Here is a 13,020-nt window from a genome sequence, read left to right as displayed (position 1 = left end):
TCTTTGAAGACTCCATTCTCACGCGACCTATTTCATCAGCTCGATGATATTTACAACAATACACGCTTTCCATTTTTGTCACAAAGATTAATGCCAACAGAGAAACGCGGTAAACTGTTTTGCATGAATAATGTAGTTGGTAGATTTCATTTAGATGGCTTCGCCCTCGCTCTGCTCGTGGTTGGAGTGATAAATAGTATCCAGCTGTAGTGACAGCCAAGCTGACAGCTGCTATCAACATACATCATAATGAAGGCCGACCAAGTCTTCATTGAAAAAAATAAAAGCTTAATATGTGGAATGTGCCTGATGTTTTTTATTCCTGCCATCACTGCACTGTCACCCTCGTGCCTTAGGCCTCGGATGGGATCTGATAGGTTTGCGATACTGGCTGTAAAGTTGCTCCCAGGCCCTCTGATTGGCTTCATTTACATAGCACCTTGGCAGGGGAGCAGCAGCTAAGCAGCGAGGGGCGTTCAGGAGCTCCACATTTGCATTTTATACGCTCCGTGCACCACCATCGTATTCTGATCACTAGGAGAACCCCAGCAGTTAAATTATACGTCGTGCTCGTTAGTATGAGACCTGTGGATGTGCAGGTAGTCTGCAGAGATGTTGAGAGGCTAAAGACAACACCCAGGGAAGAGCTGCATGAATGCAAGAGTCATCATCACTTTGTTCCTGTTCTTTTCTTTCATTTATACAGACTTGTGCATTATGCACTTGTAAACACTAAGAGGGGGCATAAAGTGTCAAATGTAGCATCTCAAAACAAGAAACTGAGACCAGAAAAGTGTTTACAAGGTCAGACCCTCCTATGCAGCCAGCGGCGTTACCCCCTGCTGGCCATTAGAAAGAATGCATATTTCATTTGTAGTCACCTCAACTGCATTGCTTTAAAGTTTAATTCATCTGACGCTAACATCTTTATTTCAACTGACAGTCTGCGCTCCCAGGTTGGGACATGGCCGCTTGTCTTTTCCTGCGTGCACACTTCCTTAGTCTGCAAAAGTATATTTATTTAAAAAAAAAGAAAAAAGACACTAACTTCAACTCCAAAGTGAACTTTAAGCATCTCGTCAAGCAGCCGCTAACTCAACGCAGATCTTACAGACCGCGCTGACAGATCTATTTCAAGCCCAGAGCTCGGCTTAGCTGCGATGGAGAACCTCCCACTGTGAGCCGACTTCACACTGTTCAGAACAAGAGCGAGCTAATAGAATATTTGAAGCTTTGAAGGGTTTAAATGACACGACTGAATTAAAAGTTCTCCGTGCATCGATGGAAGTGGTCTTTCTGGTCAAATCAGGTCCCTGTAACCATGGTAAACAGGAGTTTGTGTGTGGCAGAGAAACACACACACACACACACACATCTTAGCTTCCTGCCCATTAGTTAGCAGAATAAAAGGTTGGAGCAGGTGTGTGTGTGTTTGTGTGTGTGTTTTATGGATATTGAATATAGAGGAGAAAGCACTTGTACACACACACATAGAAGGAAGAGTGTGTGCTCCAATGCTAAATGTCACACCTGTCATTGGCAATGTGGATGAAAAGGCTCAATTATCCCTCCTCACAAACACACAGACCACCAGCTCTCCTCTTTCTTTTATCCTTCTATCCCTCCGCCTTCTTTCCCATCACTCTCTTTTTCTCCATTTCATCCTTCGTCCCTCCCAAATTTCCCCATTTTTCCTCTTTGCCTCTTCATGATGTGTGTAGGTAATTAAAACGTCCTCTCCACCAGTCTTGTGATAAATGAACTGAGCTGTCAGGGAAACGCCTCCCACTACATCACAGATGTGTCCATTTTTTTCTTTTTTGGGATTTGATTTTACCATCACGGTTCAGGGAATCTGCTTCATTAGTGTTCACGGGTGCTCTGTATGCACAAACGGGTGCGTGGCGGCAAATGCAAGTGTACAAAACACACATCAAGGCATTTCCACACGTCACAAGGCTGGAGAAAGAAGTTGGGCTTAAGCAGCAGAGTCAGACGTGGTGCTTTCAATTAAATTTGCTGGGGAGGGATTTCCTCGGGTCCTCTGTGAGGGAAAGAAAACATTTACATTTTAATAAATCGTGTTATAATAAAGGCAGGAACTTCCACGAGACTTTCTGCCAGCTACGAACGGGTCAGATGCTGTTTGTCCACTGATGGGTCAGAGTTTCAGAATAAAGGACATTAGATGTGACAGCACTGTTTTTGTGTGCTTCGCAAGTTTCTTTCCTTCTTTAACTTAAATTTTAATGCCCCGCAAAGGTAAATAAGCCTCATAAATATTTAAAATTACTACGGCATCATTTTACTTTAAAGTATTTTTTATTAGTTGTGCTGTTGTATATTTCTGGGCAGCTGTGATTGAGACTCCCAGTCACTGTTCTTGATCTGGGTTGTTGTTCAAACATCAATAAAACCAGATTTCATGTAACTGTGCGGTGTATGGGGCACAACTCCAGATTTTCTGTCTGTCACTACGCATCCTAAATATTCAAAGAATTCCCACCTTTGCCTGTGACTTTACTTTTTTTTAGTTAGGAATATTTTCATGTAATATCAAAGTCAAAGTCAGTTTTATTTGTCAATTTCTTCAGATGTACTTGCCATACAAAGGAATTGAAATTACGTTTCACACTGTCCCATGCGTAGACATAGACAACAATAAAGTGCAGATGCACAACATTTAGGTACATACAGGATGTAACAAGACAGGACCTACACATAACATATAATAAAGTGTTCCACAGTGCGCCCTGGAAAGTAGTGTACTTGTCTACTTGACGTAGTCCCAGGTTGTGGTTGGTAAGTGTTTTTGTTTTAATGCAGCATAAGACTGTAGCAGCAGTAATAGTAATATAAATAATATAAATAGTGCTAAAGAAAATACTAAAAATATATAGCAGCAGGTGTGTGCAATTGTAATGCAGAGGTAGTCGTTTCCAGTCAGGAATGTGGAGAGTGTTTCCTTGTTGTGGAGTGTGTGTGTGGGGGGGGGGGGTCCAGTCTGTCTGTCTTCCTATACTCCTGCCAGTCTGGTGGTTCTGCTGGCCTGGAGCCGGGAGGGGAGAGAGTTCAGCAGTCTCACAGCCTGGTGGATGAAGCTGTTGGTGAGCCTGGTAGTGCGGGAGCGGAGACTTCTGTATCTTTTCCGGAGGGCAGGAGGCTGAACAGACAGTGCGCGGGTGGGTTGCATCGTTGACAATTGTGATGGCTTTGCGGGTAAGGCGGGTGGTGTAGATGTCTTGCAGGGAGGGGAGTGGTACACCAACTATCCTCTCAGCTGTTCTCACAATGCGCTGTAGAGCTTTTCTGTTATAGTCAGTGCAGCTACCGCCCCACACAGTGATGCAGCTGGAAAGGATGCTTTCAATGGTTCCTCTGTAGAATGTGGTCAGGATGGGTGGTGGAGCACTTGCCCGCTTGAGTTTGCGCAGGAAGTAGAGGCGCTGTTGTGCTTTCTGGTGGTCCAGGAGAGGTCCTCACTGATGTGCACCCCCAGGAACTTGGTGCTGCTCACCCTCTCCACCGCAGCGCCGTCGATGGTCAATGGGGGGTGACAGGTGTGGTCTCTCTGAAGTTGACAATAACCTCCTTGGTCTTGCTAACATTTAGCAGGAGGTTGTTGTCTCTGCACCCCGTGGTCAGGAGCTCAACCTCTTTCCTGTAGTGGGTCTCATCGCCTTGGTGATGAGCCCCACCAGCGTTGTGTCGTCCGCAAACTTCACAAGGTGGTTGGAGCTGTAGGTTGGTGTGCAGTCATGTGTCAGCAGGGTGAAGAGCAGAGGACTGAGCACACAGCCTTGTGGAGCCCCCGTGCTCAGGGTGATGCTGTTTGAGACCTTGTTGCCCACACGCACCGCTTGAGGCCTCTGGCTGAGGAAATCCAGCAGCCAGTTGCAGAGGGAGGTGCTGAGGCCCAGTCTGTCCAGTTTACAGATGAGTTGTTGTGGTATTATGGTGTTGAATGCTGAGCTGAAGTCTATGAATAGCATTCTCACATATGAGTCTTTCTTGTCCAGGTGAGTTAGGGCTGGGTGGAGGGCAGAGCAGATTGCATCTTCTGTGGATCGTTTCGCTCTGTATGCAAACTGGTATGGGTCCAGGGTGGGAGGCAGGGTGGATTTGATGTGTGACATGACTAGTCGCTCAAAGCACTTCATGATAATGGGTGTCAGTGCCACGGGCGGTAGTCGTTGAAACAGGCTGGGGATGGTTTCTTTGGCACAGGTATGATGGTGGCAGTCTTGAAGCATGATGGGACAGTGGCTTGCCTCAGGGAGATGTTAAAGATGTCTGTGAAGACATCCTTCAGCTCCTCTGCGCAGTCTTTCAGCACACTACCAGGGATGTTATCTGGACCCGCTGCTTTCCGGGCGTTGATGGTGATGAGTGTCCTCTTCACGCTGGCAGCAGACAGGCACAGAGGCTGGTCGTGGTGGAGGTGGTGGTGTTTTCTGTGGGCGTGTGTTGTTCTGTGCTTCAAATCGTGCAAAGAAGCTGTTCAGGTTGTTGAGCAGAGTGGTGTCGCTCTCACAGCTACAGCGCTGCAGGCTTGTAGTCTGTAATAGCCTGGATGCCTTGCCATAGGCTTCGTGCGTCCTTGCTATCATTGAAGTGGGAGGTTATCTTGTGTGTGTAGTCCTGTTTCGCTTTCCTGATGCCACGGGACAGGTTGGCTCTCGCTGTTCTCAGGCCTATTTCATCCCCAGCTCTGAAGGCCTTGTCTCTGGCCTTCAGCAGCCTGTGGACATCTCCTGTTAGCCATGGCTTCCGGTTGGCTCGAGTTGTGATACTTTTCATTTGTGTAACATCATCAATGCATTTGGTGATGTATGAGCTCACCGTGTCTGTGTACTCCTCAATGTCTATGATGTTATTGTAGGTGGCTGCTTCCTTGAATATATCCCAATCAGTTGACCCAAAGCAGTCTTGAAGAGCAGAGGTGGCCTCCTGTGGCCACACTCTTACCTCTTTCATAACAGGTTTGGTGACTTTCACTCTCTGTCTGTATGCTGGCATTAGCATAACAGTGAGGTGATCAGAGGTGCCGATGTGGGGGAGGGGGATGGCTTTGTATGCTCCTTTTTCCTGTGTGTAGACCAGGTCCAATGTGTTGTCTCCCTTGTTGGAAAATGTACATGCTGATGAAACTTTGGGAGAACAGTTTTAAGGTCAGCATGATTAAAGTCTCCTGCGAGGATGATGAAACTGTCTGGGTGTGTTGTTTGTTGCTCACTGATGGCCTGATACAGTTCGTTCAGCGCCGCATTTCTATCGCTGTTGTTGCTAGATGGAGGTATATAAGTAGCGACCAACAGGATCGAACTTATCTCCCTGGGCAAGTAGAAAGGGCGACACTTCACGATCATGAACTCCGCCAATGATGAGCAGTGTTTGTGTACTACAGTGGCATCACGACACCATTCGTCACGGATGTAAACACAGACCCCGCCACCTCGGGTCTTGCCTCCGTCTACGAGAGCCCTGTCGGCTCTGTAGCATGCTAGCTGCTCCAGTTGTATGGTGTCATTAAGCCATGTCTCAGTGAAAACTAGCACACAACAGTCACTTACTCTGCGATTCGCTGATCTCAGAAGTCGAATGTTATCCATTTTATTGTCCAGAGATCGTACGTTGGCCAAGAGGATCGATGGTATGGCTGGGCGAGTTGGCTTAGCCTCGAGCCTGACTCGGACACCTCCGCGCTTGCCCCGCTTCCTTGTCCTAGCGCACCGCCTTCGACGCCTCCTTGCCCGGGGAGGGGTAGCAGGCGAGTCCGGTGAGTTGCTAGGCCAGCTAGCAGGCTGCCGCAGAAGTCCTATCTCCCTTAGCATCTCAACGTTCGTGTTCAAAACTTGGCAAATCTTGCTTCTCCGAATGTGTAAGAGAGCCTGACGACTGTACACATATTCCGACGTGGACTGACGAAAAACACTTGCAGAAAGACACTTACTTGACGAACAAAACACCGCATTTTCAGGAGAGCGTGAGGTCGCTGCGTCTACACGCGCCGCCATCTTGAATATTTAGAATGATTATTAGAAACAGGACATGAATATGCTTTTGTGCCCCATACACTGCACAGTTAGAGGAACCTTTATGCTTTCTTCCAAACTAAGGTTGTATAGTGTGTGTTTGAATTATTGGGAACTCTACAGCACACTGTTAAGTTCATGTGCACTCAAAATAAACACGTTCATCTAACTCGGCCCTCTGACATTGATCCTATTTAATTTTTTTAGCTAAATTATATATCAAATTCTATATTGAGACCGTAAGCTCATGTGTATGCAGTCTGCAAATGGAAGACCAAATGCCAGATTTTTAAAACCTTTCAAAAGGTCATATTTGCCATTTTTAATAAGATAATCATTTTATTTGTATAGCACTTTGTACATTTGCAATTTGGATGAAATGCAAAGATAAGTGAACTTATCCCCAAATCATAATCTTCTTTTGTTTGCCCCCTTCGGAGGTTACCACAGCGGATTATCGGTCTCCGGTGCATCCTGTTCTTTCACTCCTGCCCACTGTGTGTCTCAAAATATAGACAAACATCCACACATACGAGCATCGTTGGGTTTAACTCGAAAATATTATGACAACGCTCAATGTCAAGGTGACTGATGATCACATGTCAGAGTAGAAGCGTATGACTATGGATTTCTAAAGTTTCCTTTTCTTGTGCCCTCAAACAAAGAGGATCTAAACTGCCTGTGAAGTGTTTGGAAAAACGATAAGCTTCATTGGGGTCACTCTAAAGTGTGACACATCACCTGATGGTGGGGTTAACTCCCATCACACTGACATAATAATTATAACAATGGAGTCCTTACAGAAAAGATGAACAGATGAGTTAAAATAATTCGAGGCTGCTCCTTCTAGCGGTCAGGTGTGTTCGCGTGGAGGCGTCCTGCAGTTTCCTCTCAGTTTGCTTTTGTTAAGAAAGCTCCAACGATCCCACAGACACCAAAGATGTCCTGGAATATTTTGAAGGTGACGTCTATCAGGACAGACTCTTATCATCTCTGTGTTTTAATTAAAACTTTTGTCTTATAAACTAATGAATATTTGCAGCCTGTGGGCTTCTTCCTGTAATTAATCCATAGCCATGAAACAGGAAGCGAGCCGCTGCTGGGTGCCTCTAATCAATATTTACAGGCATGGCGTGCTGAGAAACACCGGGGGGAAGCTTGCTTTGCTTTGAGGCGTGTTGAACTGAAAAAGAAACTGCTGAAGAATGGCAATCATGAAAAACTGAACACAGACACTTAAGATCAAGTGTGAAATATTTCAAAGGAAGAACAATGCGTGACGCGTTGTGGATGTTTGAGCGAAATGGATGATTGTGCCTCACAGAATGACAAAAGTCAAATATTCAGAAATGTTTAGCATCTTTCTCATTCCTCGAAATTGTCAAGTTGACTTCAATTTCCTCCCCCAAGCAGTGGCAATTTTGTGTCCCCTGCTAGCAAGTCAAAAATAGAATATGTAAGAGGAGAGCTCTGAATAGTTTCTCCTTCCTCACTCATTGCCACAGGTGTGATAAGTGAGGAGGGGCACGAGTCTCCTGCAGAGTCTCGACCCTTTCAGGTTTTGTTTTCTGAGTCATTATTAAAAACCTGTTCAGTACAAAAAGCAAATGCCAGTCAGAATAAAGAAAATGTGCTTGGAGAGACGAGAGACAAGCCTGTTGGTTGGTTTAAACCTTCCAAAGAGTGCCTGAGTGCATGAAAACTTGGCCACAAGGTGGAGAATCGTTGGGGGACAAAATATAGGAATGTATAAAATCTATGTTGTTTTGTTGGGAAGGGCACAGGCTGGTGAATTTTTGAATGCCTGTCCAACAGCAGCTTTAAAAAGCTGGCTGGTGCAAAGCCAATATGTTGTCATGGTTACTCGTCAGTCCCATAATGATTTTACATTCAGGTGCGTATATTGTGGTTGAATAATTGGAGGGAAAAATAGTCTGCATTTAAACTGATTTAAGTGGCTACGCTAACGTTGTTTAACGGGTCTACACTTCGGTCTGGTGTTAGGCAGAGATGGGCAGTAACGCGTTATCCGATTACTTTTTTCAAGTAACGAGTAAAGTAAGGGATTACTATTGCAAAAACGGTAATTAGATTACTGTTACTTTCCCGTAAGCACGCTGCGTTACTGCGTTACTAAAACCGTGATTTTTTTTTTGTCTCATGACAATGACGTAAGCGAGTGCGATGTTCGTGTCAACAGCTGTGTGCAGATCAACAATGGATAATATATCGAGTGCAGAGAGAGTATGAGCGTGCAGCGTTTAAAGCGTGGAAGTACTGACCTTACTTTGAGTTTGATTCCGTAAAAAGTGACAAAAACATTAGTGTCCACTGTTCACTGCATGGGAAGAAAACTTCTTTTTACAGTGAAAAAACCCCTTAACTTCCGAGCAAACACCGAGTGCGCTGCCACGGGAAATTCACAGAGAAACTCGCGGATTCTTCCACTGACCGCTGCGGCACACCTGCACCAGGGCAAACATCCGCCTGCTATACAGGTGAAAATAGAGCAACAGGACCGCTAGTCTTTGATTTTATTTATTTTCTGCTGTGTTTCACTTGCATTTATTTGAAAGTCTGAGTGTAATCACAAAAAATATTTTATTTTATGTGCTGGAATGTGCAGAAAATAGGTTTAAATGTTAAACAAATTTCTTCCAGTCAGAGAATGTTGCATATAATTTAATTTTTGTTTGATGCATAAAGTTAAAAGATTAAAACTAATAAAACCAAGTTTTAAAAAGAGACTTTTCCATTTGATTACATTTTGTATGATGGATTATGCAGAAAAAGTAGAATTGGGCTGAAAGATCTATCGCTTTATCACCTATTCAGGTTGTAAATCATGTTTTTAAAAAGTAACTAAGTAACTAGGTAATTAATTACTTTTGAAAATAAGTAATCAGTAAAGTAACGGGATTACTTTTTGGGGGAAGTAATCAGTAATTAGTTACTGATTACTTTTTTCAAGTAACTTGACCAACACTGGTGTCAGGCGACCTCAGTGGTGTGACCCACTTTGATCACAGTTTAAACATTTAATAGGGAGCTTTGTTCAGGGTGACTTGTGGTAAAGTGCAAAACAAGGAAAATGTCACTTTCTATGAACCCTATGATTCCAGGCAGCTTTAAAAGAGCAAAGCCGGAGCTGCTCTGGCTGCAGAAACAGGATGTGACTGAGCCGATTAGCTGTGGTCGTTTTAGCGAGCAAGACATGGTTTTATCCAAGCTTCCATAAAACCCCAATTCTGAAACAGAAGCTGTAAAATGTAAATAAACAGAATGTCGTGGTTTGCAGATCTCATGAGCCGAATTTTATTCACAGTACAAAGCAGAAAATATACCAGATGTTTATTTTGGTATATTCTATCCTTCAGCAAGTGTTTTGTCCCATCTTCCTTCTCTCTACCTGCCTGGTAACAGACTTCTTCCTGTTAAAAGGGAGTTTTTCCTTCCCACTGTCACCAAAGTGCTTGCTCATAGGGGGTCATATGATTGTTGGGTTTTCTCTGCATGTATTATTGTAGGGTCTGCTGTACAATATAAAGCACCTTGAGGCAACTGTTGTTTTGATTTGGCGCTGTGTAAATAACTTGAATTGAATTGATTGAATTGGCTCCACCCGAGTGCCGCACTGCCTGCTGGGTAATACTTGTAGGATCAGAGGCAGGACAACACTTCCTGTGTTGGGGCGTTGCTTCCACAGATCGACGCAGGTCAGTGGAAACACCTGAGCTCACCTCTGAAAGGCTATGAATGCTTATGTACATGTCATAGTTTGTGCTTTAATTTTAATAAATTGTGGGTAGAACTTAGTGAATTGACTCCATTTTGGAACAACAAGCATCTGTGAATACTTTGTGGATGTGCTGTACATGCACTCACTCTGCTTTTTTTTCCATTAATAAGTCTGAGACAAAAGGTCACTATGAACTTCTCACAAGTAAAATCCAGTTGTGTAACTTTAGGAATAGAAATACTGAATATTAATATCAGTGTCTTCACCCTGAAGCAGGTGGAGCTGTAGTGTGAGGGCGGCTCTGTCCTTCAAACTGGTGAGCAGAGAGAATCCAGACAGAAACACACAAAGACCAAGAGAACACCTCAGCTGTTTGCTTCTCATTTATTATCAGGATACAGCAGATAATGATTCACACCAGCTATCAGACCGCCACCAAACAGTCAGTGAGACGTTAAATCTGAGTGTGCTGAGCTGCAGACTGAGGAACATCTGGACCAACCGAGAGCTTCTGAGACAGCCGACAACATCCAAACCTAAACTAGCAGTAACATCATGTCACAGCGTGAGGCTCAACGTGGAGTCCGAGTCCCCCTGAAAGCACACACATGCACTCAGTGGGACCGAGACTCACAGCAGAGACCTCTAGAGGAGGAACGTGTTCATTGCAGCTGCTCTGATACAGGTGAACTACATCAGCTCATACTGGTCTCCGTCCATCATTTCACTCCACCTGCAGCTGTTTGACAGCTGCTCACTCACACTCTTGACTGCTGTTCTCAAATATTTACGTCATTGAGTTAAAGATTCTCTGGGATTACATGATAAAGGAGAGAAAAGAGAGATCAACATGAAATGTTCTGCAGATTTACTTCACAGGACGGATCTTCATGCTGATGGTCTTCAGGGAGTAGTCATAACCTTTCCATTGTTTCCACTCCACACCAACAGCATAGAGAGTACCATCTACCCCCCAACGATAAACCCCATTAGGGTTTGCATAGTGACAGGCGTTGTACCAGAACGCACCCAGATGTGATTTGGCACAGTTTTCGTCTGCGTTGTCCTGGTCTTTGTCAAATGTAGTGAACTTCTGTCCACTGTGAAAACTCTGCAGGGCATCTCCTGCAGAAACACAGATGAATAATCACAACATCACCACTAATCCCAGTCACACTGGTCTGCATGTGTACTGTACCATATGTGCTTGACAGACTCCAGTTTGTTCATGTGAACTGGGAGACTTCGTCACGCAGTAAAGTCATTTTCATTGGTATGTAGCTGATACCAGCTTTATTTATCCCTGAAGGCACATGAGACAAGCCAACTAGTTTAACTGCAGGTGTGTTTATGGTCCTGACAACCTCACATACAAAGTCTTGAAATTCTACTTTTAAATACTCTAGGAACAACAAGTATGTGAGGCGAAGCAGGAGGTCATTGAGATAAGAATTTCTTGTATGTGAGGAGCAGGATTTAATTCAAGATTTAACAGGAAGCCAATGAAGGGAAGCCAAAACAGGAGAAATCTGTCTCTCTTTCTAGTCCCTGTCAGGACTCTTGCTGCAGCATTTTGGATCAGCTGAAGACTTTTCAGGGAGTTTTAGGACATCCTGATAATAATGAATTACAGTAGTCCAGCCTGGAAGTAATAAATGCATGAACTAGTTTTTCAGCGTCACTCTGAGACAGGATATTTCTAACTTTAGAGATGTTGTACGAACAGAATAAAGCAGCCTTACATATTTGTTTAATATGTGCGTTGAAGGACATGTCCTGGTCAAAAATGACTCCAAGGTTCCTCACAGCATTACTGGAGGCCAAGGTAATGCCATCCAGAGTAAGAATCTGCTTAGATACCATATTTCTAAGATTTTCAGGGCCGAGTACAATAACCTCAGTTTGATCTGAATTAAGGAGCAGAGAGTTAGCGGCCATCCAGGTCTTTATGTCTTTAAGACATTCCTGCAGTTCTACTCATTGGTGTGTGTTATCTGGCTTCATGGATAGATAGAGTTGGGTGTCATCAGCATATCGTCCTGTCTGGTGTTTGGTACTCAGGGGCCACGACTGAGAACAGGGAGGCTGCACAGAGGGTCATTAACACAGCCCAAAATATCATTGGCTGCCCTCTGACACCCCTGGAAGCCATTGCCAGATCCTCCTGTCTCAGAGAAGCCACCACAGGCGACCCCTCAAACCCCGCCCACCACCTGTTCCATTCTACCCATTCCTCCTCTTTGTTAATCTTTTCTGTTCATTTGTGTCATTGTACATGTACAATGACAATAAAATGCTTATTCTATTCTATTCTATTCTATTTAGATGCTACACTGACCCTGTGTCACTTCACTCACCTGCCCCTCCATCCTTGAATCCAGTAACAGTCAGTTTGTATCCGTCACATTCAGCATCCACCTTAAATGAAGAGTAACGAGCGAACACTTTCTTCCCTTCAAAGTCCTCCATGTCCACCAGCAGCTCACATTTTTGCTTGGATGTCATAATGTTGATCACATTGAGACCTACATTCACACACAAGCACACAGTCAGAAACATGCAGGGTGCTGTTTGGTACAGAGCTGCAGATCATCCAATAAAACTCTCACCGAGCCAGTACTCTCCAGCAGCGTCACCAAAGCCCATCTTGTACTCATCCCAGGGTCTGTAGAAGTTCACCGTGCCATCCATCCTCCTCTGGAACACCTGAGGGAGGAGGCAGCAGAAACACATCTGGTTTCAGGGAGCATAGATCTGGATTTACAGCAGTGCTCCTGTTGAAATGTTCCTGCGCTGACACTTTTTAGTTACAAGCACTCACCGTCCAGCCTCCTCCTTCTGAGTCCATGTCACAGTACACCTGCACACAAACACCCGTCACACTAGCTGCTTAAAGACGTGGACATGAACAGGACCCAGAGTCCCAGAGAGGGTGGACTGTACCTCGACCGCAGACCTTTCTCCAAGGGGATAGATGGTGTACACACCGCTGCTTTGGCTTCTGTTCTGGCGGCGGATGTCGCTGCAGTCCCTCGGCTGGATGAGCTTTGTGCAGCTGGTCAACACAGGAGCGAGGAGGACGACGATGAAGACCGCTGGCAGCTGGAACAGAGAGGAAGCCTTTCATTTGCACAATATTCACTTCCTACCAAGCTCAACAAGCCTGTGATTCTCCCTCAGCTTTGCCTCTCAGCTGTGCTGAGGTCTTGTTTAGTCTGCACAGGGTGTGGTTCAGCCAAACCCCCC

At 44.8% G+C, this 13,020-nt stretch overlaps 2 protein-coding genes across 2 annotated transcripts in view; one reads left to right on the top strand and one right to left on the bottom strand.

Annotated features, from left to right (window-relative positions):
- grid1b (glutamate receptor, ionotropic, delta 1b) overlaps nt 1-13,020 on the top strand; it is a 578,917-nt gene that overhangs the window by 376,489 nt on the left and 189,408 nt on the right. The window lies entirely within an intron of this gene.
- On the bottom strand, nt 10,144-12,897 carry LOC116321947 (microfibril-associated glycoprotein 4-like). The gene is made up of 5 exons (XM_039616225.1): nt 12,718-12,897; nt 12,596-12,634; nt 12,384-12,480; nt 12,132-12,299; nt 10,144-10,899 (listed from the first exon to the last, which is right to left on the bottom strand). Exons 2-5 carry the CDS (start codon nt 12,620-12,622, stop codon nt 10,643-10,645), a joined length of 549 nt encoding a protein of 182 aa, XP_039472159.1. The 5' UTR covers nt 12,623-12,634; nt 12,718-12,897; the 3' UTR covers nt 10,144-10,642.

This window comes from Oreochromis aureus, linkage group 8 (genome assembly GCF_013358895.1).
Source record: "Oreochromis aureus strain Israel breed Guangdong linkage group 8, ZZ_aureus, whole genome shotgun sequence".
NCBI classification, from domain to species: Eukaryota; Metazoa; Chordata; class Actinopteri; order Cichliformes; family Cichlidae; genus Oreochromis; species Oreochromis aureus.
This window is presented reverse-complemented; position numbering and strand designations above follow the sequence as displayed.